The sequence below is a fragment of the Euleptes europaea genome, chromosome 17 (genome assembly GCF_029931775.1).
Source record: "Euleptes europaea isolate rEulEur1 chromosome 17, rEulEur1.hap1, whole genome shotgun sequence".
Classification (NCBI taxonomy): domain Eukaryota; kingdom Metazoa; phylum Chordata; class Lepidosauria; order Squamata; family Sphaerodactylidae; genus Euleptes; species Euleptes europaea.
The window spans coordinates 49,093,215-49,120,867 of record NC_079328.1 but is presented as its reverse complement, the minus strand read 5'-3'; the positions used below and the strand labels follow the sequence as shown (position 1 = coordinate 49,120,867).

General features: G+C 45.4%; 1 protein-coding gene across 2 annotated transcripts in view; it reads right to left on the bottom strand.

Moving 5' to 3' along the window:
• BANP (BTG3 associated nuclear protein) overlaps nucleotides 1-27,653 on the bottom strand; it is a 173,187-nt gene that overhangs the window by 53,878 nt on the left and 91,656 nt on the right. For both annotated transcript variants that reach the window (XM_056862210.1, XM_056862211.1), the window contains exon 11: nucleotides 27,028-27,072. In XM_056862210.1, coding sequence (XP_056718188.1) covers nucleotides 27,028-27,072 — 45 coding nt within the window. The remainder of the gene's footprint in view (nucleotides 1-27,027; nucleotides 27,073-27,653) is intronic.

The following is a 27,653-nucleotide window of genomic DNA, read 5'->3' as shown; positions in this document are numbered from 1 at the left end:
CTCTTCCTCATATTGAGTCTCTAGGGCACAGCCTTGCCATACAGAATCCTTGGAACTCCACAACAATAAATCAAAGACAACTTGACAGTCATAAGACTTCAAGCTGGGCATTTAAAATCAAACCTGCCGCTTCCTAAAAGCCGGCTTTTGGAATATGTATAAAAATTATATCTAAAAAATTAAGCACTTCACCCTCCCCCCAATTTTCCCTGTCTTTGTTTATTCAGGAGTTCAGCAAACCCAGCTGGATCACAGACTGTCATAAAAGAAGCATTCGAAGGCCAGCCAGCAGTTGAGGCCAATTGTCTAAAAATAAATGAAGACTCGGCCTCTGGAGGATCCTTTTTAGGACCTTGCAATGGATAGTAGCTTCTAAATTCTCGGGATAAATGGGATACTCTGATTAAAGACCACACATTTGTTTAAAGCTACAGCTCTTTCCTCTACCTCCCAAATTTAATAATGAAAGCCATTGTGTACGAAAAAGCTTCCAGTATTCAAAGAACCCTATTCACAACTTAAACATAGTTTTTAAGTGTCATCAGGTAAAAGACCTTAACCAGATGTATGAACACTTTAGAGCTAATCAGTCGTCACAGAAAGGGCCGACTCACGCTTCTGACTCCCAGCCCTGAGAACTGGGGCGCATTGATTGTCAAACTGCAGTGTAATGTGGGGCAGAATACATGAAGCTGCCTTCTACTGAATCAGACTCTTGGTCCATCAAAGTCAGTATTGTCTACTCAGACCGGCAGCAGCTCTCCAGGGTTTCAGGCATTGGTCTTTCTCATCATCTACCTGCCTAGTCCCTTTAATTGGAGATGCTGGGGTGAGCCTGGGACCTTCTGTATGCCAAGCAGATGCTCTATCACTGAGCCACGGCCCCTCCCCTAATGGGATGTTTTGCAATTGTGGCACCACCAGCTTACCAAAGCTAAGCAAAAATGTAATTGAGGTTCAGCTGGGCACCCTGATCCAGAACCCTACAAACACACACGATACTCTATACAAAGGCAGCTCAGCATATTTTTAAAACATCTCTGTCCAAGGTGGTGTCCATTAGGCGGCTGCTGTTATGGTTCGCAGCAGCCGGAACGGTAGGGTTGCCAGGTCCCTCTTCGCCACCAGCAGGAGGTTTTTGGGGTGGAGTCTGAAGAGGGCAGGGTTTGGGGAGGGGAGGGACTTCAATGCCATAGAGTCCAATTGCTAAAGCGGCCATTTTCTCCAGGTGAACTGACCTCTATCAGCAGGAGATCAGTTGAAATAGCAGATCTCCAGCTATTACCTGGAGGTTGGCAACCCTACTGAACGGCCCAGATTAGCCCAAGCTCATAAAAACCTGGAAGCTAAAGAGGCTGGCCTGGTTAGTACTTGCACGGGAGACTGCCAAGGAAGACCACCTCTGCTTGTCTCGTGCCTGGAACGCCCTGTAGATGGGGTTGCCGTGATATGGTTGCTACTCGACCACACCCTTCTTCTTTTGTTATGTTACTGGGCTGTCCTGGTGCTGTTTCAGGCACTTGGGGTTTTAATTTGGTTTGGTATTTGTTTTAATTCACTGTTATTTATTTTCTATACTTCCATCTCGTCCCTCTTTTGGAAACACAAAAAGCCTTCCCATCATGGGCTGATGGATGGGATGTATATTCATGGGCTGGTGGGTGGAACGTGTATTTTCTACTAAACTGATAAAGTCAGCAGAAGGGCAAGCTTCAGGCATGCAGGGCTGTACCCTCCCCCAAAACAAAGGATGAAGCCCTTGTCCCAAAACAAAGGAGGCCCCACGACAAAATGCCGAAGCAAAACACGCACGAAGACTCGTCGCCTCCCAGCGCTGGGAAACTGGCTGATGAGATAGCATCGTTGCAAACTGCGTGCACTTTCAGGCAATTGGGGCTGCTTCTTCAGAGGACATTTTGTACTCGGTTCCAGGGAAAGGCACAGACGCACCACATCAGCCGTGAAGGGTACATACTTGTGTAAGTCACAGCCTTCCCCTTCAGAATGTTGCAAGCCAAGGGGCTGGAGCCTTATCCCTCTTATATCTTACTGTAAGCCAAATGGTTACTCTCAGAAATAGTGTTGGCCGTCTACGCATGCCGTTTCTGCTCTCCCTTTTAATGTTTTGCACATGATGACAGATAACCTCCACGCAAAAAAACAGGGGAAAAAACCCCCACACTTCCTTCCAACAGAATCCCTCGTTGAAGCTCATCCAAGCTGCAGAAGCGAGAGACAAGTCGGAAATGTTTTCTTTCAAGGCGAGCATCTCCATGGCACCAGGAGGGATGTGCTCTGCGCTGGGGGGGGGGGATTCTTCTAACATACTCGTGGCAATTAAATAAACTGAATATTAGCTTTCGGATGGAGAAAAGGTCAGAACTAAGATTAGATGAGTGCAAGTTTGCTGTTAAGCTTCAACTCGACGTCCAGTGGACATCAAAGGACGTTCTCAGTAGGAAACGCAAGGAATATCCAGCAGGAACGGGAGAGCCAGCGTGGTGTAGTGGTTACGAGTGGTGGTTTGGAGCGGTGGACTCTGATCTGGAGAACTGGGTTCAATTCCCCACTCCTCCTCATGTGTGGCGGAGGCTAATCTGGTGAACAGGGTTGGTTTCTCCACTCCTACACATGAAGCCAGCTGGGTGACCTTGGGCTAGTCACAGTTCTCTTAAGAGCTCTCTCAGCCCCATCTACCTCACAGGGTGTCTGTTGTGGGGAGGGGAAGGTGATTGTAAGCTGGTTTGAGTCTCCCTTAAGTGGTAGAGAAAGTCGGCATATAAAAAACCAACTCTTCTTCTTCACTTCTCTTCTTGGGGAACTACAGATCCGGAGGTGATTCAGACTGCCCTGCTGCCAGGCTCCTTCTCCAAGTCCTTCCCCTCAGGGCACACTTCTGAGACCAAACCATTGTTTTGACCACCATTTCACCTCCTTAGTCCATTAGTCATCCTTCAGTCCTCAATTTCTCCTCCTGACCCATTTTGTCCAGCTAAAGTAGACAAAGTGCTTTCCATCTAGAGATGGCACCAGAAGTGTCTGGCTCCCCCCCCCTTTAGTACCGGGTACCCACCCCGGTTTCCCTCCCCTTTGCACCCCATTCATCCATGGGTCTCTCCCCTGCCTCTCGATTCTCCAAAACTCCATCGCTTTTTTCTCTACTGCGTTAGAAAGGGGGGGGGGTTAAGAAAAAAGTAGGAGAAAAATGTTTATGTTTTCTACTTCAACCACAAGAATGCTCTGGTGGAGGCCTCTGTCAATCAATATTCAATTTCTATTAATATAGAATCATAGAACTGAAAAGTTGGGAGGGGGATTGCTTGATGTGAAAGGAAACGAAGAACAAGAGACAAGGAAACAAAAGCGATGGGGAAACGAAGGGATGGGTTTCTACTCTGTGCCCAAACACTATGTGGCTGTAAAGTCTATTGCCTTCTGTAACATTCTGGAGACCAGCACTGGATGTGGCTCTCCCTGCCCTGAGATCACAATTAACTTGTGGGCCTAAAGCCAGCATCTGAATCCACAAGTCCTAGCCCCACCTATTACACTGTGTAAGCATATGTTCTCTTATGGCACTGGAATAAATCCTAGAAAGCCAGACTAAGTTACATTCTTTTTAAGGACGTAGCACAGGGTTCTTTTGCAGCGGGGCATGCCTATCTTTGGCCTTTTGCATATAAATTATAAAACACTCTGGGATTAGGGTTGTCAACTTCCAGGTAGTTGCTGGAGATCTCCTGCTTTTACAACTGATCTCCAACCAATAGAAATAAATTGGCAATTGGACTCTATGGAATTGAAGCCCCTGCCCTCCCCAAAGCCCTCCTCAGGATCCCCCCCCCAAATCTCCAGGTATTTCCCAACTCGGCGCTGGCAATCCAATCTGGGGTCCTTCATGATGAACGGCAACTTGTAAATATATGTTTCTTTCTTGTGGAAGGTGCTAATATTCAGAAATAAGTAGCAGCTTTGGAAATACTCCGACTGGATTACTAAAAGAGCATTTTCCTTCTTGGCATGTAAAAATGGAGAACCACCTGAATGTTGGAGAGTTGTCTATAACTTTGGCATCTTATGCCCCAGTTTAGAAAGCTGTGGTCTCTTGCCAGAGGGACCATGGGTCTTGGACCAGCATCCTTGGCTCCAGCAGCAATTAGAATGAGCCCCCAGCCACTTCCACAGTGTTCGCCAGCAGCAGGCTTTGCGCTCACAAAAAAGGCCGATATAAGGCCTGCTTGGACATTAATGACCCTGGCTGAGGTCCATACCTTGGTGTGGAGCAACAGTCCACTTGGCTTCACCTTGGACCTTCAGAATCTGTCCATCAGTATTCCCTTTTCTCTTGGCCTTTCTCTGGCCTCATGCTGTTTCTTTCTCTCAGTTCCTACCCACGGATTCCCAGAACTGTCCACTATACTGCAACACTGATTGCTTCCCGTCTTGGCTCTATCTCCCTTGGTGTTTATCACCTTGATCAGATTCTTCTGGGTCTCCATCATCTCCGCTCTGGACTGTTCTTGCTGGTTCTCCTTTCATGGCTCACCAAGAACCCTAATGGTAGGCAGACCTCATTTGACCACCGATCCTGCAAGCACTTTGGAAGATAGGGGTGGGCCTACGTTGGTGCATGCTATACTCAAAACAAGAATTCCATGAGCACACAGAAAAGCATTCCTGGTCACAGTTTCCAGCACCGTCTTTCTGGAAGACAGATGGCAGCCTAGGAGCAGCAAGTTAGGGATTGGCCCTTCCTGCCATACAATTTGATAAATACTTAAGTGCTGTGTAATCTGGAAGCCTCCTCCCATCTCAACAAGTCCTGTGATCTTTGATGCATGGCTGACGTGTTGTAATGCCCCCATGAATCCCAGATGTGGGGAATACTCCCAAATACAGCATCCAAAAACAGCCCTACAATTTCCCAATCATTAAAGCTACAAACTGGGCCAACAACGGTTTGCCTGAGCTAAGTGTACATCCTAGAAACAAATCATTTCTAGTGTACCTTGGATGAACCTTCAGTTCTGTCCACGAAACCACTCCTAGTGAAATATGTCTTTGAAACACCATTAAGAAGAAAAAACAAACCTCTCCAAAGTCCAGTCCATGGCTTTGTAGGTGTTAAATAAAAATCTAAACATTCTAGCAAATCCAACATGACAAAAAAACATGTTGGAGAACATGTTCAAACAACAGCAACCAATGAGGAGGAAAACAAGGAGAAGAAGAAAACTATTGGGTCTGGCATATTTTCTTATCAGGTTTGGGTCCTGTTTTACTTCAAGAGGCTCCCAAAAAAGAAATGATTCAACACGCCCCCCCCAAGTGCTGAGACATTTATTGAGTCTTCCATATGTAGGGTGACTGCTCCAATGAACCAGCAAGCAATGGGAATTAAAAGCCACAGTAAAGATGGGAACATGAAACCAATAACTCCCAGCCTTGCAGGGAGAACATGTCGGAGACCGGCACCCACAGGGTTGTCTTTGTTTATGCTCTTGCGCAATACTTTGTATGCTATGATCAGCTCTGCCACTTAAAGTGGCTTAATTAATAAAATCTGGTGGAGAGACAACTGATTAGAGAAGACCGGCGGAAGCAGGAAAGTTTCAGAAGACAATTCTCAGGAAAATGTGTTTCAGTGATACAAAGGACTCATGACCAAGAGACATGAGCTAAAGCTAATGCTGGCCTGGAGATGTTCTTGCCACTACACCTCCCCACCCCCTGCTGGGAATTTTCATAAGTAACACGAAGAACATTTTTCTTTTTTTTAAAGCTTACAAATCTGGTTGTCGCAGTATGCAACCCTGGGAACAGTCCAGGAATGGACATCGTTTCCATTTTGCTCTCCCTGCATGTGGCTGGGGTCTACAAGGAGAGACAACGGCTTAGTGGGGGAACACAAACTTTCCCGGTTCATTCTCTGCCATCTGCAGTTAAAAGGCCCTTGGGTGGCAAGAGTTAGGAAAGACTTCTTGGAAATAGCTGTAGAAGACAGGAGGGAAAATCGAACACATGAACACATGAAGCTGCCTTATACTGAATCAGACCGTTGGTCCATCAAAGTCAGTATTGTCTACTCAGACCGGCAGCGGCTCTCCAGGGTCTCAAGCAGAGGTCTTTCACATCACCTACTTGCCTGGTCCCTTTAACTGGAGATGCCAGGGATTGAACCTGGGACCTTCTGCATGCCAAGCAGATGCTCTACAAATGGAGCCACAGCCTCTCCTCACCCCCACAGAGTTGTCCTTCCTGATTTACCTGCTTGAGGTGGCTCCGTGGAAAACTTGCTAGAGCAAGAAACAATCCCCTCCCCGGGCTCTGTTTATTTTATTTTATGCTATTTATAGTCTACCTTTCTCACTGAGACACAAGGCAGTATAAGTCAACAGGTATAGAGCATTATTTATTTATGTGTTTATTTACTTTCTATCCTGCCTTTCTCCCCAATGGTGAGCCGCTGTGGCTCCCATTGTTCTCCTCTCCTCCGTTTTATCCTCACAACAACCGTGTGAAGTATGCGAGGCTGAGGGCGTGTGACTGGCCCAAGGTCATCCAGAAAACTTCTATGTCAGAGTGGGGATTCGAGCCTGGCTTTCCCAGATCCCAGTCTGATGCTTTAACCACTAAGAGAGCCAGCGTGGTGTGGTGGTTAAAAGCAGTGGTTTGGAGCAGTGGACTCTGATCTGGAGAACCAGGTTCGATTCCCCACTCCTCCACATGAGCGGCGGAAGCTAATCTGGTGGACTGGATTTGTTTCCCCCACTCCTGCACATGAAGCCAGCTGGGTGACCTTGGGCTAGTCACAGCTCTCTTAGAGCTCTCTTAGCCCCACCTACCACACAGGGTGTCTGTTGTGGGGAGAGGAAGGGAAAGTGATTGTAAGCCAGTTTGAGTCTTCCTTAAGTGGTAGAGAAAGTCGGCATATAAAAACCTCCTCCTCCTTCTTCGACCATGTTGGCTCTCTCATTAAAGTCCCTAAGGGCATACTAGTAAGGCTCCTAAACTTGCTGGCCCTGCAAAACTGGGAAATTCATTCCTGAAATAGGCTCATCAGAGTGCAATATTGAAGATTTTTCACAAACAGGACAAGGGCTTTCTTTTTTAGGATGGTATGTAAATGGCATTGATTAAGTAGGTTTTCAATGAAACGCCTGAAAATTGGTTGGCGCTATTACCCTCTTATGGGATTTTTATTAATTTATTTAAAATATTTATATCCCTGGCCTTTCTCCTGATCCATCTCAGGACTCATGGCAGGAAACAATATAAAAAACTGTATAAAAACAATGGGAAAGAACAATAATCCGTGTATTTAAAAAAAGTAACAATAAAAGCCATAAGGTTTTGTTAAGCTTTACAACTATTTAGGAATGTGGTATATTTTGTTCAATATTTGTACTGTACGTTATTGGCAGTGGTGCGAAATTGTTAGTTTTAAATCTTTTTTTTTAAATCAGGGAGATGGGTTGGACAGGAATGCAATACTTACACAGCACGAAAAGGACACCTCCCACAACACTCCTCTGGGCAAAAGCAACGAGGCAAAAGAATGCCAGGATGCTGCAGATATCCTGCGTGCAATTTAGAGAGCAGGCCGCTTTAAAAAACAAACACCTATTCAAAAGGAAAGTGCAGCAGCCAACACATCTGGACCAGATGCGCTGGACTAGTCAGTTGAAGGCTGCTGGCCTGTATTTCTGCAGTGTGTGCCACAGGCCACAGAAAGCAGAGAGCCATGACTACCAGTGCAGCGATGGCCCAAAGGTTAACCTGTGGCATTTCTCCCCATAGGCTTACACTACTAAAATGGCCTTTGTGCACGACATTCACCATAAAGCAGCAGGTTAGAATCATAGAATCATAGAGTTGGAAGGGACCACCAGTGTCATCTAGTCCAACCCCCTGCACAATGCAGGAAATTAACAACTACCTCCCCCCACATCCCCAGTGACCCCAACCCTCCCCCCACCATGCAGGATCCCACAATCAAAGCACTCCCGACAGATGGCCATCTAGCCTCTGCTTAAAGATCTCCAAAGACGGGGACTCCACCACCCTCCGAGGCAGCACATTCCACCGTAGAACAGCCCTCACCGTCAGAAAGGTCTTCCTAATGTTTAGGTGGAATCACTTTTCTCTTAGTTTAAATCCATTACTCTGTGTCCTAGTCTCTGAAGCAACCAAGAACAAGCTAGTTCCCTCATCAACATGACATCCCTTCAAATATTTAATCATGGCTATCATGTCTCCCCTCAACCTTCTCTTCTCCAAAATAAACAAACCCAACTCCCTAAGTCTCTCCTCATAAGGCTTGGATTCCAGACCTTTGACCATTCTGGTCGCCCTCCTCTGGACACGCTCCAACTTGTCAACATCCTCCTGAAATTGTGGAGCCCAAAACTGGACACAGTATTCCAAGTGAGGTTTGACCAATGCAGAATACAGTGGTAGTATTACTTCCCTTGATCTAGACACAATACTCCTATTGATGCAGCCCAGAATTGTATTGGCCTTCTTAGCCGCCATATCACACTGTTGACTCATGTTCAGTTTGTGGTCCACTAAGACTCCCAGATCTCTTTCACATGTACTGTTGTCAAGCCGACTATCTCCCATCCTGTACCTGTGCCTTACCGTATATACTCGCGTATAAGCCGAGTTTTTCAGCCCAAAAAAAGGGCTGAAAAAGCCAGCCTCGGCTTATACGCGGGTCAATACGGTAGGGTAGGGGAGGAGGGAGGAGGGAGGAAGCAACTTACCGCCGCCATCGCTGCCGGGCCCATGCGGCTTCCCCCGGCCAGGAGCGCCCTGTGAGGGCCTCCTGCGGCCGCTGCAAGGCCGCGCCGCCGCCGCCGCCGGGCGCACCTGGCTCCCCCCGCCCTGGAAAGGCCGGGGGAAGCCGGCAGCCGAGCGCGCCTGCCTCCCCCCGCCCTGGAAGCCTCCTGCGGGGGGCCCGCCGCCGCCACCACCGCCTTCGCCAGGAGCCCTGTCAGGTAAGCCTGTGGGGGGGGGGAGGGGTTATAAGCCGACCCTCGGCTTATACGCGGGTGCCTAATTTTTCCCCATTTTTGGGGAGAAATTAGGCACCTCGGCTTATACGCGGGTCGGCTTATACATGGGTATATACGGTATGTTGTTTCTGCCTAGGTGAAGTACTTTACACTTCTCCCTATTGAAATCCATTTTATTGCTTATGGCCCAGCTCTCCAGTCTATCGAGGTCATTCTGAACTCTGACCCTACCCTCCGGGGTATTAATTACCCCTCCTAACTTGGTGTCATCTGCAAATTTGATTAGCATGCTCTCTATTCCATCATCCAAGTCATTTATAAAAATATTAAATAATACCGGTCCCAGGACAGACCCCTGTGGTACCCTACTGGTCATTCCTCTCCAGGATGAAGTTGTGCCATTAATGAGCACCCTTTCGGTTCGGTTGGTCAACCAATTACCAATCCACCTAACAGTAGCAGTGTCCAGCCCACATTTTACTAGCTTTGTTTCAAGAAGATCATGGGGGACTTTATCAAAGGCTTTACTGAAATCAAGGTACACTACATCTACAGCATTCCCTTCATCTACCATACTTGTCACTCTTTCAAAAAAAGATATGAGATTAGTTTGGCATGAGCTGTTTTTGAGAAACCCATGTTGACAGTCAGTGATCACGGCATTTCTTTCTAAGTGCTTACAGACCGTCTGTTTAATTATCTGCTCTAGTATTTCACATGGTATTGATGTCAGGCTGACTGGGCGATAATTGTTTGGGATTTCTTTTTTCTCCTTTTTAAAGATGGGGACCACATTTGCCCTCCTCCAGTCTGCTGGAACTTCTCCTGTTCTCCATGAATTCTCAAAGATTATTTCCAGTGGTTCTGAAATCACTTCAGCCAGTTCTTTTAACACCCTTGGATGCAGTTTGTCCGGCCCCAGAGACTTGAATTCATTAAGGTTACTTCCTGGTAGGGATCTCTTTTGTGGGAGTGCAGAGGTTATCCAGCATTCCTTTGCCTGTAAATTTATGACAGACACCCCCCCACACACACACACACACTTCTAAGCTAATGTTAAGTATGAGCATTTGGCACAAGACTGTGTGTGTGTGTGCGGGTGTGTGCGCTGACTTATGGTGTCACAGTTACAGCTGACTTATGGTGACCCCGTAGGGTTTTCAAAGCAAGAGACATTCAGATATGGTTTGCCACTGTGTGGACTGAGAGAGTTCTGAGAGAACTGTGACTGGGCCAAGGTCATCCTGCAGGCTTCCTGTGGAGGAGTGGGGGAACTGAACCCGGTTCTCCAGATTAGAGCCCACAGCTCTTCTTAACAACTACACCACACTGGCTCTCATGGTACAAGACTAACCCACCTTTAATAAAGATACTCACAGTCCATTGATCGTCCTGGACAGAAATAATGCGCTCAAACTGAGATTACATTTTGGACAGAACTATCAAAAGATCAGCTGGGAAAGGAGAAAAATCTGATCTACGTCCCGTTTTTGATCCCAAAACCTCCAGGGAAGGAGCGCTGACCACCTCCTGAGGAAGCCTGTTCCACTGAGAAACTGCTCTGTTAGAAAATTCTTCCTAATGTCTACACGGAAACTCTTTTGATTTAATTTCAACCCTTTGGTTCTGGTCTGACCTTCTGGGGCAACAGAAAACAACTCAGCACCATCCTCTATGTGACAGCCCTTCAAGTACTTGAAGATGGTTATTATATCCCCTCTCAGTCTTCTCTTCTGCAGGCTAAACATACCCAGCTCCTTCAACCTTTCCTCATAGGACTTGGTCTCCAGACCCCTCACCATCTTTGTTGCCCTCCTCTGGACACGCTCCAGCTTGTCTACATCCTTCTTAAATTGTAGTGCCCAAAACTGAACACAGTACTCTAGGTGGGGTCTAACCAGAGCAGAGTAAAGCGATACCATCACTTCGCATGACCTGGACACTATACTTCTGTTGATAGAGCCCAGGATCCCATTTGCCTTTTCACCTACCGCATCACACTGCTGACTCATGTTCAGTCTACCCAAAGAGGTTTTGTGAGGATAAAATGGGACAGGGGAGTACCATGAAGGGGGAGATAAACATTAGATAGAGGGGTGTGGGGTGCATACAGGCTGAGAGGCAGGAAGCAGCCCCACAGGAACAGCAGAAGCCACATGCAGACCACCTGCCCCATTCAGGGACGTCAAGAGCAGGGCCCCCAGGTTAGAGACCCAGATCACCTTGGGGCAAGGGATCCAGGTCCTCTCCCCTCCCCGGGAGGAAATCTTTGTCTGCGGGGCCCTGGCGACTCTCAGTAGCCCTAAACCTATTACGAAGTATCAACATTTTATAAGGAATATAAAGGGCTCCAGTCTCCAAAGAAGCCACAATCCACGAAAGATTCAGGGCAACAAAGGAAAGGGAAGAAAGGTCTGCTTGGAAGGCACAATCAGAGCCCTGGCTGGAAGGGATAGTTGTAAGGTAAGCACCTTGCTGAAGCTAAGCAGGTCTGGTCCTGATAAGGACTTGGATGGTAGGACCCCCTAAGTCAGCTTGAGTTCCATCCTGGAATCAGGGTGGGACAGAAATACAATAAATAAAATGAAAAGGAAAGACTGAGCTCCGAAACATGTCACAATGCATATTTGCATTTCTGAGCCATCTATCCAGACAATTAACAAAAATCAATTCACTTAGTTTCCCCAAAAGTGACCTAGCCACCTTTCTTAGACCAGTTTGCTCCTATCATTCACCTCTTCAGCAGAAGTTTGGTTTTCAATATGATGGCTTTATAATAACAAGTGAAAACAAAGGCTGATGGTTCGTAACAATCATTTCACAGCCAGAATCTTTTTATGAATACTGTGGAATGCAAACTTTGGAGCAGCTTCCCAAATTACCTCTCCACCCTTAAACTTGCCTTCAAGCTCTCTCTTTTTTAATTGGGCTGTAAAACTTCATGTTTATTAAAATAACATATTTTCATTTAAACAGAAGACTTCTTGTATTTATGTAACTTCTTCCCTTGGAAACTGAGGACTGACAAAGCTCCCAAGCGACCACCTTAAAAACAACTCATGCTCTTCACAGATTTTGGCCCAATGTACACAGTGGGCTGTTTCACACACAGACTGAACAATGCATTTTCAAACCACTTTCAGTGCACTTTGCAACTGGATTTCACTGTGTGAAACGGCAAAATCCACTTGCAAACAATCACTAAAGTGCACTGAATAAAGATGGAAAGTACATAATGCCACCTGATCTCCTAACCATGGTTACGACATCATGAGCTCTTCATGAACTCAAGCTTCTCTGTGATTAAATTCTCACCTGTATTGAAGCTAATCATGGTGTAGCGATACATCTGCACCAGCATTCATGAGAATCAAAACCCTCACAATTTGACTGAACCCTGATGTGCCAATTCAACCAACAAATTTCAGTTTGATCACACTGGCCCTGGCCTCTCTCATCTGTAAAATAAGTAAGTAAGTAAGTAAACAAACAAATAAATAAATAAATAAATACTAATTTCATTTCATGCTTTGTGTATCGACAGAAGTAATTCAGAGGCAAATGAACAATATGATCAAATGCTATTGCTCAGTTCCCTTGGGCAACAGCTGGTTCCAATGTGGCTGCCAACAGTTAGACTTTGAGGTTGACCATACACTCTTCATTACTTTATCAGAAAAAAACTTTGATGATCCATGGTTTACAAATCTGTTTGAATGAGGAAATCTGGGGCCTCGCAGGAATCTAATAGGCCTTCTGGAACCCAGGCTAGAAGCCAGATTCCACTACCTACAGCATAATTATAGCAATACAGAGTAAGGGATCGCCTTAAATCAAAAATATGTTTGCAAGGCCAATGACTTAATTAGGCATAGAATTTGTGACCGGACCAGAAGAACATATGTCAAATTATGATGTAATTTAAAACATTTTTTACTAGGGTTGCCAACCACCAGGTACTAGCTGGAGATCTCCCACTATTACAACTGATCTCCAGCTGATAGAGATCAGTTCACCTAGAGAAAATGGCCACCTTGGCAATTGGACTCTATGGCATTGAAGTCCCCTCAGGCTCCGCCCCCAAAATCTCCAGGTATTTCCCAACCTGGAGCTGGCAACCCTACCTGCTCTACACCATATCGTCATCTGGGACATGTTGCTAGTTTAACATAAGGAGCAGCTGTCCCTGTTGTCATTTCGTGTTTCATAGCCCCCAAGTTGTAATTTTACTTCTATCCAGACAACACAGAGCCACAGCTGAGGAGCAAAATTACCAGACCTACAGGGCAATCCTAATCGGAGTTTACACCCTTCTAAGACCGATGAATTTAGTAGACTTGGAAGGGTGTAACTCTGCTCAGGACTGCACTGCAAGAGACTTACTGAATTTTTCTCCAAAAGTGGCCTAAGGAAGAGACCTATTTTTGGCAAAGCACATGGCTGTACCAACTCAAAGGGAGAGCTAAATAAAGGCCACAGGCTCTTGGAAGGCTTTTCAGATGGGGCTGGACTGAAAAACAGAACGGCTTTTGTTGCCGTTCTTCAGAACGGGGGTATTATCTTTGTGCACTCTAACTAGAGTTGGTCAAAATACTGAACTAAAACATTGCACCAACTCAAAAAGTAAACTTGATTTTTTTTTACACGCTAGCCTTTTGTTCTACCCTGCAGCGGGTGTTCTTTTAAGGCAAATATTTTGTGACATTCCAGGAGCACAGGGACTCAGGCGAACGCGGTAATTTATAAAACTTAATTATTATATAAATGGTGGAGCATTGAGACGAGCCAAAAATTATTTTAAAAAGAAAGAAAATACTGCCACCCTGGAAGGAAAAGAATGCTGTCAGTTTGCCCTCTTTTGATTGAATTAAGGAGAAAAAGGATCCGTCAACTGTTACCGAAAGCATTAAGGCAAATGAACACCAGGAAGGCCGTTAACGGGATCGGAGGAAGTCTGCCTTGACAAAGAAGGGGGGAAAGTGGCACCCATCTGTCAGTTCTTTCTGTCAAGAGAAACGTGTTCTTCATTTGTAGAATATTCTATATTATTTCAATGAATGTGGAAAGGGTTCTTACGCCTTTAACATCCTCCCCCATGCCAACACACACACATGCACACAATTGTTTTATAAGGGAAGCAGATGAAAGAACCCCACTTGAATTTTATGGGCACTTACACAGGCCGCAGGAGCTGCACCAAAAAGAATGAATTAGGTTACATAAAATTAATTAGAACACAGGCCTTCCTGCACTGTTCCATTCTACTGACTTTCACCAAACCCTTCTAACTAATGCAGACCTTGTCAGGGATGAGTCCCACAATCCCTTCCCTCAATATGCAAATACACTAAACAGTTCACATATGAAGGAACAACCACATACTTGGGAGAAGCACATGCCAGAGCCAAGTCACATTACAATATAGATTTGGTCCATGAACTTGGAACACATCCAGGCAGATCCTTCTCTCCTTCCACTCAGAGACTGAGCCTGGCTAAAGAGGAAAAGTTGTGACCTCCACCTCTCGAGCAGTGGTTCTCTACCACCGCAGCCTGTGCATTTGCCAGCACCCATCGGTTGCATGTTTCCTTATGATAACTGCCTATACAATAGGAAAACAAAGAGAAAGGACACACCGGCAGGAACTGGGGCATCAGCAGCTACCTGCAGCATTAGACACTTGTGTGGCAGGAACTGGGGCATCAGCAGCTACCTGCAGCATTAGACACTTGTGTGGCCAAGGAGATGGAAAGCAGAGGCCCTCAAATCTGACTGGGGAGGCTCAGCCAGGCCGGACATAGCCTCTCAGCTGCCTGTAGATTAAAAGGGTTCTGGAGCCCAATTGGTGCATCAACCCAAGAAAAAAGGTCTGCTGCTCTGTCCATCCTCCTCCTCTTCTTCCCTGACTGGCGCACTCTTGTTGACAGAGTCCCCACATGTCCAACAATGAATTGCTGCTCGATGACATTACCTTTGCTTCTGAACACATACTATCACATGATACTGAATGTGAGCACTGGTCCATCAAGGTCAGTATTGTCTACTCAGACTGGCAGCGGCTCTCCAGGGTCTCAGGCAGAGAAAGATCTTTCACATCACCTGGTCCTTTTAGCCGGAGATGCCGGGGATTGAACCTGGGATCTTCTGCATGCCAAACAGATGCTCTACCATTGAGCCACAGCCTCTCGCCAAGCTCAAGGAGAGAACTGATCTACCAGTTCAGCAATGGTTGGTGGGGGCAAATTCCTTGCCGATGCAGCCTTTGTACCGGCCACAGTGATTTAGGCTCTAAGAAGCAGCCACTAAACTGTGAGATGGATCAGACCACCCCGAGTGTGCTGCCTTGAGGCCGAATGTCAATGCTGTACTTCAGCAGTCAAAGAAGAAGAAGAGTTAGTATTTATATCCTGCTTTTCCTCTACCTTTAAGGAGTCTCAAAGCAGCTTACAATCACCTACTCTACCCCTCCCCATAACAGACACCTTGCAGAGTAGGTGAGGCTAAGAGAGTCTGTAAAGAACTGTGACTAGCCCAAGGTCACCCAGCAGGCTTCATGGGGAGAAGTGGGGAAACAAACCCGGTTCACCAGATTAGAGTCCGCCGCTCATGTGGAGGAGTAGGGAATTGAACCCGGTTCTCCAGATTAGAGCCTGCCGCTCTTAACCACTATACCACGCTGGCTCTCAAAAGAGTTCCTAATGATTCTAGGCACACATACATGTGCACATGCAGCATAAAAAGAAACATGACTAAGAGGCCAGGGGGTTCAGAAGCCACCACAGGCAAGGGGGTTCAGAAATCACCAAAGCAGCAGGAACCAGAATGGAGAGAATACAGTCAGACATCCCTAACAGGGATTCAAGATTTCTGAACAGGAAAATGAGGCAGCCGTTGGCCAAGGGCGTAGTGCTGTGGTGGAGTCCTCATCAGATAATCAGGGAATCACAAATGAAGAGTGTTTAAAAAGAAAGCGAGAAAAGAACCATTTCCATAGATTAGGGCTAGATTTCCTTAGAAAGATAGCTTTGAAATCATTGCTATTCTACATGGAAGATTTTTTTATTACGAAAAATTGCAATAAGATGAAGGCAAGGCACGGACACCACCTTCGGAGGCAAAGAAAATTATTTTCCCCTTCATTTTAAAAGATTACCCTGCCTTATCGCATCGCTCCTTATTAAGTTTACAGCAATATTAAAACAAGATTTGGGTGAATAAAGAACATAATATACTCTAAGTAAAGAACAGATCCTTTAAAACGCTGTAAATACTCCCGGCTGCGTGGATGGAATTTTAATGGCATAACACATCCTCTTCGGGGAACACCAGAGGGAAGACAAAGGAAATTATCCGTTCCCAGAAAGTGAATTTCGCAGCCACCAGAGGCTCCTCCGCAGGACTGGTCACTCTGGAACTCCACCCAAACAAGCCACCTGCAGGATATGAGCGTGCGTTTCCACGGGACCCTCCACGTGTACCCTCCTTCCTTAATAGCCCAGGAGCCCCTCATACATAAACAGAGCTCAGGTGGATCTCTAATCCATTGAAGGAGCAGGGCCTCGTCAGCAATAGACTCCTCCTGTTCCCCACTTTGGGTCCCAACTGACTTCGGAGAAAGGCAGGCTTACGAATAAATGCATAAAACTTCCTCAAGTTACATTTTTATTTCATTTCATTTATAACCTGCCCTTTCCTGGCCAGGGCCGGGCTTCCTCACACACTTTATGTATCGTCATTTTTAAGGTGAAGACCAACGCACAAAAGTTTACCCCACAAAGAAAAAAAATTTATAAACAGCAATGCAAAACAAAATAATTATGCCCATTTACCAAAAGAATCCAATAGCAATCATAAAAGCTTTTTTATAGAGTAGAAGAACTGTAATCAATCATTGGAGCAGCTTTAACAAGCTCTAGCTGATTGGTTTTAACTATCTGCTTTAATCATTTTTAACAGATTATTTTGTATGGTCTTCACTGCCACATGAACACATGAAGCTGCCTTATACCGAATCAGACCCTTGGTCCATCAAAATCAGTATTGTCTGACCGGCAGCAGCTCTCCAGGGTCTCAGGCAGAGGTCTTTCACATCACCTACTTGCCTAGTCCCTTTAACTGGAGATGCCAGGGATTGAACCTGGGACCTTCTGCATGCCAAGCAGATGCTGTACCGAGCCACAGCCCCTCCTGTCATTCCCCAACTTGGGTCCCAACTATGTTAGAAGAAAGGCAGGGTATACAGATACTCTAAACAAACAAACAAAACATTACAAAATATTGTCGAAGGCTTTCACGGTCAGAGTTCATTGGTTCTTGTAGGTTATCCGGGCTGTGTAACCGTGGTCTTGGAATTTTCTTTCCTGACGTTTCGCCAGCAACTGTGGCAGGCATCTTCAGAGTAGTAACACTGAAGGACAGTGTCTCTCAGTGTCAAGGGTGTAGAAAGAGTAATATATAGTCAGAAAGGGGTTGGGTTTGAGCTGAGTATTGTCCTGCAAAAGTATTGTCCTGTAAGTATCAAGATAATGTGCTAATGAGGGTATGGTATGTTAATATGGAACCATTGTATCCTGAAGTGATCTGTTAATGTGTGTAATCCAAAACTAATCTGTATGGCTATTGTTGAATGTTGTCTTTGTCTGGAGGTTTTTCAGGGCAGGAAGCCAAGCCTTATTCATTCTTAAACTCTCCTCTTTTCTGTTAAAGTTGTGCTGATGTTTGTGAATTTCAATGGCTTCTCTGTGCAATCTGACAAAATAGTTGGTAGAATTGTCCAGTCTTTCAGTGTCTTGGAATAAGACCCTGTGTCCTGTTTGTGTCAGTCCATGTTCAGCCACTGCTGATTTCTCAGGTTGGCCAAGTCGGCCATTGAACCAAACAAAAATCAGAAAACTCAAGAAAAACAGTCTCCCATAGGAAAGGTATTCTTGCCATTTATTAAAGGAGTCACTGATAGGATGGAGAAACTTTTGAAAAAACATAACCTACAAACAGTGTTTAAACCCACCAAGAAAATACAACAAATGCTACGATCAGCAAAAGACAAAAGAGACCCCCTCACCTCTGCAGGAGTATATCGTATACCTTGCAGCTGTGGAGAAGTTTACATCGGGACCACAAAACGCAGCATACAAACAAGGATAAAAGAACATGAAAGATACTGCAGACTTGGCCAACCTGAGAAATCAGCAGTGGCTGAACATGGACTGACACAAACAGGACACAGGGTCTTATTCCAAGACACTGAAAGACTGGACAATTCTACCAACTATTTTGTCAGATTGCACAGAGAAGCCATTGAAATTCACAAACATCAGCACAACTTTAACAGAAAAGAGGAGAGTTTAAGAATGAATAAGGCTTGGCTTCCTGCCCTGAAAAACCTCCAGACAAAGACAACATTCAACAATAGCCATACAGATTAGTTTTGGATTACACACATTAACAGATCACTTCAGGATACAATGGTTCCATATTAACATACCATACCCTCATTAGCACATTATCTTGATACTTACAGGACAATACTTTTGCAGGACAATACTCAGCTCAAACCCAACCCCTTTCTGACTATATATTACTCTTTCTACACCCTTGACACTGAGAGACACTGTCCTTCAGTGTTACTACTCTGAAGATGCCTGCCACAGTTGCTGGCGAAACGTCAGGAAAGAAAATTCCAAGACCACGGTTACACAGCCCGGATAACCTACAAGAACCAAAAAACATTACAAAGTTGTCACAGTGCAAATTACACTTGGGTGGCTGAGGACCTGGGTTCCCTTATGCAATCCGCAAACTAGTCCCAAACTCCTACAAGTTACGCTTTCTAAAACTGACTAATCTTTGATGGGTCGGTTTCTACACAGAAAAGATAAATCCCAGTTCTAAGCAAGCTGCTGAACCTCAGAAGGGACCCAATTAGCAAACCATTTCCTGGCCAGCACAGCCTTCAATGCAGTTAACAACTGGTCCCCTGACACCGGTAGAAAGCAAGTGATTATTTTCAAAATTATTTAAGAAAAGTACCATTTGCTCTTCTGAGATATGATCATCCACAGTTCTGTTCTCATTAATGTGCTACATGTGCAGATTAACTAATTGCAAATGATACCTGGTTCTCATGACAATAGAACTTTAGAACTCTTTTGATCCCAAGGCAATTTCATATTTCTCCTTCCTTCCCACTCATCCTGTTTTCCCCCCAATGGGGATCCAAAGCTGCTTACATCCTTCTCCTCTCCTCTATTTTATCCTCACAACAACCCTGTGAGGTAGGTTAGGCGGAGAGTGTGTGGCTGGCCCAGGGTCACTCAGCGAGCTTCCATGGCAGAGCGGGGATTTGACACTCTAGTCACTACACTCTACAAACTACACTACACACACTTAACCTCTTCTGGATCGTGTGTCTGTTGGGCAGGCAGACTCTTGATTTACGGCACTCAGCAACTTACATTCCTGCCTGAAGACTACAATAACTTCTGTTACCTACTTTGGGGAGCGTACAGAGTGCCCAGCTGCAGAAACCTTCTCCAATACCAAGAGCTCCAGGGTGAGTCACTCTCTCACGTTGGCGCCAACGGCCCTCATACGTTCACCCTTCCCATTAAGGCATGAAGTGTTCTGCAGCAAGGCCATCAAATTTAATAACCTGTACTAGACGTTTTACATTCAACTTAATATCACAAGCCATTATACGGCACCCAGAGCTGTTATTCCAAAGCAGAAATTCTGCTGGAGGATCACGATTTCTACGCTCTCTCTGCCATGACAAACAGTACGTGGAAAGGGGGGGGGGCGGGAAGGACTTGCAAACAGGACAGAAATACGTTCGTTTGAGATGCCTTCTTAATCCGCTTTAAAAAAAAACTTGAAAGAATCCTCTGTATTGACACAGATAGAATTCTATTTTAATACTGAAACAGCAAGGGACAGTCTTATAAATCTTAACTGTAAATGGCTGAAGCAACTTGTAAAATGCCGCACTAAAACTGGCGGCTCTGTCAACAACTGCTACCACCCACTTCTAAGGATGAAAAAAGGGGCTCTTCTTCTCTAGTGTTTTCAGTTCCTATTTCGCTTGGCAGGCATCGGAAAAGATGTTGACAGGCTCCATGGTGCCCATGGGCACAATGTTGAGGACCCCTACCCTACAGAATTATGTACTGCAACAAGTACCAAGGATACATTAACCAGAAAACTTCCAATTCTGGAAAGACTAACAGTGCCATCCTAAACAGGTCCACTCGGAATCCTTCTCAGATCTCTTAAATGGGGCTTACTCCCAGGGAAATGTCCTTAGGCTAGCACTGAAAAGCTCATCACAGTGTCTGTCGCTAAACTATTTTACTGAAGAAAAAGAATTCCAAAGTGATTCATATGGAAATTATTCTGTCCATCCTACCCAAGGATGGACAGATTTTACTGCTTTTACTTATTTTTTATTTATTTAGATTTATACCCCACTCTCTATCCCGGCCAAAGCCGGGCTCAGAACAGCTAACAACCATAAAATACAGCACAATAACACATAATGTAATATACAAATTAATTTCAAGTTACAATCTAAAACCAAATATTTCTGACAATAAAATCAATGGAATCAAATTGGCGCCCCTTTATGGCACACTGGTCCGTGGTGAGCCTGGGGGAAAGCAATCAGGGTCCCCATCAAAGAACAACAGAAAACTCACACAGGGTGAAAAGAAGGAGTAGGGAAGTCACCGCTGCCCTCAACCACAGGCCTGGCAAATTAATATTTTCTCTTCTAAAAAGCAGGTCAAATCCTACAAGACCTGCTTGCAACAATTTATCAGAACATTGCTAATTATGATGCTAATTTCTCTCTTTTGAAAATCACCCCCCCACACAGACACACACACTTATATACAAAGAAGAGGGGGCAAACAGTTTCTAATTTCCAGCTGCATGGGGTTTAGTTTTTCGTTTTGTTGTTTTCCTTCGAACAATCTTGCTTGTTTCTCTGCTTTGATTATTCAAAGCAGATGTGCTGAAACAGGAAAACAGGCTTTTCCAGTCCGCTACACAGCTGGCGCAGACGTTCAGGGTTTCTTATACACAAAAAAAAGGAGAACGGAGCCTCTGTCAGCAGTGTAGCTGGAACAACCACCTTCTGCATACCCGTGTCCCCACAGTACAGGTTAACCTACAAACAGCCTGCACGAGATGACCAGGGTCTGCCACGGGAGATTGTCTCTGCCTTTCTTCCCAACTTTTCGAAAAGCCGTTCTCAATGATTTTAGCACCACTGCCCTCTCTTGGTCACACGTAAGAAAGGGGAGAGTGGAGAGTCCAGAGAGAAAAAAGTGCTTATAACTCCAAAGTTATAACTTTGGCAGAAATGCCTGGGCTGGCCAAAACATAAGACATATTTATATTATTCCTACACCAAAATTAAAAAAAGCATTCCTCACAGTGGGCGTCAAAATATTATTTACAAAATATATTTTGTTGCCATTTAATATTCCCACTCAATTGTAACCTGATGGGAAGTTGCATAGTTAGAAAAGAGAATCATCGGTGTTGCCTTGGCGTGTTCAGCCATACTATTATTTTAGTTTAAAAACACACCACAAGCTGCATTTGAATGTACCATATTTTCTCTTCTGCCCCATCTATAAAGCCTCAGGGTAAGATCAGAGCCAATGGCTTGAAATTAAATCAAAAGAGTTTCCTTAGGAAGAATTTTCTAACAGTTAGAACAGTTCCTCAGTGGAACAGGCTTCCTCGGGAGGTGGTAAGCTATCCTTCCCTGGAGGTTTTTAAGCCGAGGCTAGATGGCCATCTGTCAGCAATGCTGATTCTGTGACCTTAGGCAGATGATGAGAGGGAGGGCATCTTGGTCATCTTCTGGGCATGGAGTAGGGGTCACTGGGTGTGTGTGGGGGGGAGGTAGTTGTGAATTTCCTGCATTGTGCAGGGGGTTGGACTAAATGACCCTCGTGGTCCCTTCCAAATCTATGATTCTATGATTCCATTCTAAGTAGCAACTTTAATGAGCTAGATTTGAGTCCAGTAGCACCCTAGAGACTGATAAGATTTTTGGGATATAAGCTTTTGAGAGTCAAAGCTCCCCTCATCAACTTGTACCCCCCAAAATCTTGTTGGTCTCTACGCAGTTACTGGACATGAATCCAACGGTTCTATTGCAGACCAACACAGCTACCCTCCGAAAAAACCTTAATAAGAGGAGGCTACACCAGATACAGCCCTGACCTGGATGGCCCAGGCTAGCCTGATCTCGTCAGATCTCAGAAGCTAAGCAGGGTCGGCCCTGGTTAGTATTTGGATGGGAGACCACCAAGGAAGTCCAGGGTTGCTATGCAGAGGAAGGCACTGGCAAACCACCTCTGTTAGTCTCTTGCCATGAAAACCCCAAAAGGGGTCGCCATAAGTCGGCTGCGACTTGACAGCACTTTACACACACAAACACCAGATACCAGGGCTGAGCTGAGTTTCGCCAGTTTGTGTGTTAACACGTTTGGTGAGAATCTTCCCTGAAAGTCTCACAAAACTCAAAAACGTTCCTGTTTTCCCCCCATCTCAGTCCTAAACACTAATCACAACTCCCAGTGCCCAAACAAAAAGGCCTTGCGTCACTTCTGGATGGCGCTTGGACTCTGGCAAATGTGAAGGAAGGAGAGCAGAGCTGGAAATATCCCAGCTGCAGCAAGGCTCCTGAGAACAGAGCTGGGAAACTCCCAGGATGCCTGTCGCCTCTAGATTTAGGGCTGGTGCCCAGGAATTAAAAATATTTGCTCAGCCCTCTGAAGATCTGGCACTGAAAAATGTGATGCCGGCTCCCAGGGATTTGAAATATGTTCCCAGTCCTGAGTGAGCACACATCACTATGGCATGGCTTTAAAAAAAAGAAGTTCTGCATGTCTGGAGCTCCTAAGAGGGCAATTTTGCTTGGAGCACAGACAAGGACGTGAGCACGCTGTAGGATGACTGTCCCTTTCTGTTCTTATCCCACAGGGCTGCTCATCTCAGGCACCTGGGCGGCCTCATTCACCCTGTGCCCGTTTTTAACATTTCAGAGGAAGTGCTGCGGGTGGCAGAGTGAAAAGAGGTCATAACTGGACAGAAAAGGAGCACAAGTGTGCCCACCTACACCGCTCTCTCAGGTTCAGGGTTACCAGTAGGTCAGGCCCCTGCTTGTCTCTTTTAAAATCTCTAGGGAGCCATGACCATTTCACACTTCAGGTCCTCTCTCTCACTCACATCAGCAGACAGGTTAGTCCAGCCCCCTTTAATAACTGGCCCTCACTCACAGAGTGAAGGCCAGGGTTGTCAACCTCCAGGTGGTGGCAGGAGATCTCTTGCTATTACAACTGATCTCCAGCCGACAGAGACCAGATCCCCTGGAGAAAATGGCTGCTTTGGCAATTGGACTCTATGGCATTGAAGTCCCTCCCCTCCCCACACCCTGCCCTCCTCAGGCTCTGCCCCAAAAACCTCCCGGCAGTGGCAAAGGGGGACCTGGCAACCTTAGTGAGGGCTCAAATACTGTTCTATTCATACGCTGCCACCACTTATTCATATCATATAATACAGAGAGAGACAGAACGAGATATTTTAATTATTAAAATTTATAGCCCACCCTCCCCGGTGTGTGCATGCGTGTATGTGTTTCTCTCCCTGAGACACAAAGCCCACAGGGTTAAACAAAATGAGAAGATAACTTTTATTTATGATAGGAACATAACAGGGAAGAAAGTAGGGCAGATGTTACAATGTTTCATTTCCAACTGAACTTTGGAACTGTTTCCCTGTTGCCGCAATTGGGATCCTTTGTTACACACTGACTCTTTTCAGCCAGCTCTAAGCAGCTTTTCTCCACTGTTTCACTCAGCCAGACATCTTCTTTTCTCCTCTCAACTCCCCAACCACCAGCCTCAGATCACTCCATTGAGTCCTAAAAAGCACGGACTACAGTGTGCAGGGGCAGAATGAAATGTACAACATAACTTGGGAAGAAATTGCAGTGACAAAATAATGGGTCAGCTCCCTTCTTCTCCCTTCCGCTAAGTGAGAACCTTTTCTTTGCCACTGCAAGACCCCTTCCACTGGAGGAAGACTACTCAGTTAGTGGAAGGGCGTCAGGGGATCCAACCCAACGGTTGCTAGATTTTCTCCTCTTTCCAAGAGAGGAGAATATTCCTAGCTTGTTTACTATTAACACTAAATACGGGTCATGCTGGATCTCAACTGGACTCCAATGAATTTGATGGATCTGTCACTGTTAATCAAAAGTGACATGTGATTAGTACTATTTGATGAGAAGGAAGGAACACAGCCATGAAAACTAATATTAAAGAGGGCTGCTTTGAGTCTTTCCCATGAAAAGCTGGATTTCTCTGTAAATCAGAAAAAAAAAGCCTTTTGGTGCAAGCTAATTAGAAATAAATAGCCTTTACAGTATGTTGTGAAGAAATTGGCAGAGAAACTGGACATACTTTTAAACCTTTGGAGCTCCCTGGTCTTCCCTTGAGTCTTTCCATCAGAGATGCAGACAGACCCCTGGCAGATAGCACAGAATACCCAGGATGGTCCTGCTAGAGCTGTGAAATTACTAAAAACACAGACGGTTCTTTCCCTTGCACTTCACACGGCAACATTCAAATTCTTTGGGCACAGGTGGCTGGGAACAGATGCTGCAAATCCAGTTAGATAGTCTACATATCCCATATCAACACACGAGGGGTACAGTCACCTGGTACTTCTCCCATAAAGCCCCATTAATGTCAAGGAAAGCTGCACAAAAGCACATCGCTGCCATCTTTAGGACTAGTCTCAGGCGAGTAGCCACGTTGGTCTGCAGTGGGATCGCTAGATTTGAGTCCAGTAGCACCCTGAAGTCCAACAAACCTTCCAGGGTATAAGGTTCCGAGAGTCAAAGCTCCCTTCGTCAGATACCAGAGGGAGTTTTGACTCTTGAAAGCTTATTCCCTGGAAACTTTGTTAGTCTTTAAGGTGCTACAGGAGCAAAATCTCGCTCATCTTTAGGACTACTTGGGGTGGTGGAGTCTGATCTGGAGAACTGGGTTTGATTCCCCACTCCTCCACATGAGCGGCGGAGGCTAATGTGGTGAACTGGATTTGTTTTCCCACTCCTACTCACGAAGCCAGCTGGGTGACCTTGGGCAACTCATTCTCTCTCAGCCTCACCTACCTCACAGGGTGTCTGTTGTGGGGAGGGGGAGGGAAGGTGATTGTAAGCCGGTTTGATTCTCCCTTAAGTGGCAGAGAAAGTCGACATATAAAAACCGATTCTTCGTCTTCTTCATCTTCGTCTTCTTCTTCTATTTTAGTGGTGTCCCTATAAAGTATGTTCCTAATCGATTGTGCCCGCAGTTAAGACAAGCGTACTATATAGTTCTTTCAAGACTGAAAAATCTGTCCAATTTGTTCCAAAACGTATCCCAGTTCTGAACCAAGGAGAGCTAACCCCAGAGAACAGAAGTCTCGAAGGCTGCCCCCAGACTTCCATTTTCTCTCTATCTTAGCAGCACACAGTTTACAGCTTCTGGAAAAGCTAGAATTGTAGTGCAAACCGAGTGGGCTGAAAAAACCAAAAGTCTTTAGCCAGATGCTGTTTTTCTAGTATCGTTTTAAACCCTTTTCTAAATAGCGGTGGTGGGCTAGCGCTGAGAGACACAAAGGAAACTGCTGACAGTGCCGAGAAACAGAGAGAAAGGTGTTATTGAACACAACCCATGTATCATCCTCTTGCCTCCTCCCAGGGGACACCGTGGCCATGTCTCCACACACCTCATGTGGGAGGCACACACCAAGGTCCTGAGGGGATTGGGCCCTCCCTGAAGTTCAGCACAAGGGGAGGGGAGCATCAAGAAGTTGTGCCTAGGAGGAGGTCAAGCAAGGGCAAAGATAGACAATGAGGAAACCTCTAGGAATCCATACCTATTGCCAAGTACAAAAACCCTTCCCATTGTTCTGAGGACTCCTATACACTCCATTAGTTAATACAGAAAGCTTAATTATTTCTGCAGTTTGGTATTTTTATTAAACGTGCACTGAAATGCGAAACGTTGAGCTAATAGAACACATGTGGAGGTAGAGAGAGAGAGAGAGAGAGAGAGTTCTTTTTGGCAGGGTTTTATTGGTTCCATGGATTATCATGCCAGAAAAATAAGACCTAAATTCAATGCAACTACCAGGACAAAAAAAAATCAAGGGGGGGGGGGGAGAGTGGCAACAAAATGCAAAAGAAGCTGAACCTTCAATTGCCCCCTGTAGGATGAAGTTTAGAAAACCCAGAGAAAGGACATTCACAGATACGACTGGCAGGGAGCTCATAACAACACTTTGCTGCAATTTGGAATGGCCCTAAGACAATACTGTACTTTGGAATGCAAGAGACTGGGTTTAATGATCCCCATGGCATATTCACACTTATGACTATCGTCCCCAGACCATAAGTTCCCATGGTAAAACAACGGCATTTCACAGGAAGGGAAGGAATCAGACCATAGCCCTGGGAAGTCTTTTATGGCACCAAGACACTGGTGGGAGAAAGTTGCATTGGGGCATGCGCAGAATATTTCAAACCAATAACCCCCAACCAGACACCCACTTAGCAAGAAAGGCTTGAAGTCACTGAGATAAACAAAAGCAGATGTGGACAGCCTCTCTTTCTCACGATGATGATTAAGGCAAGTGTCTGTTTTCATCTTAGCATCGTGCATCCCCATGTCTGCAACGTTTGTTGACCACATCTGGCCATGCTGACAACCAAAACAGAGAAGAGCAACATCTTTTTCATTTAGCACAACATCAAGAAAGCCAAAACCCAAGGATTGTTAGGATACATCCATGCTAGAGAGAGAAATCTGCAACACAGTGGCTTAGCCTTCAAATGCGTCTATTACAGAAACTTCTCAGCAAAAAGCTTTCTTAGCAGTTTGCAGGTGATGCCTGCTGGTAAACAGCAAACTACATCGCTGCTCAAGAAGTTAATTCCTACCTGCCCATCTTGTCCAACATGAACCTGATGTATCTGCAAGTTACCCTGCAAAATAAGGAAATAAACAAATTGTAAACAAGCCAAGAATCGAAGAACCTCATAACAAAGATGCATGCTTGGATCTTACCAGTGCTCTTCACTATGGATTCCTTTGGGGAATTCACTCTTTTTGGAAGCACATTGTAATAACTGCACCATAGACAGAAAAACAGTACAAAAAACTTTTGTTTTAACTGTGGAAAATGTTTCTAGCTACAGGCACAGACTCTGTACACTGGTACTAAAAAAAGTCCAACATTCTTTGCTGTGATTCTAAATATATTAAGCAAATAGGTTTAGTTTGCATAATGCGCTCTGGTTTTGCTGGTCCTGGAGAGACAGTCAACCACTAGCCATGATGACTAGAGGAAACCTCCACATCCAGGGGCAGCCAACCCCAGAATGTCAGTGCTGGGCAGCAGCAGCGACGGAAGGCCTTGTCCTCTATGCCCTAGTTGTTTGGCCCTCCAGGACAACTGTTGGCCATTGTGTGAGACAGGATGCTGGACTAGGGGGACCATCACTGGCCTGATCTAGAAGGGCTTTTCTTATGTTCACTCAGTCCCTTTCCATTTTCTGAGGCTTTA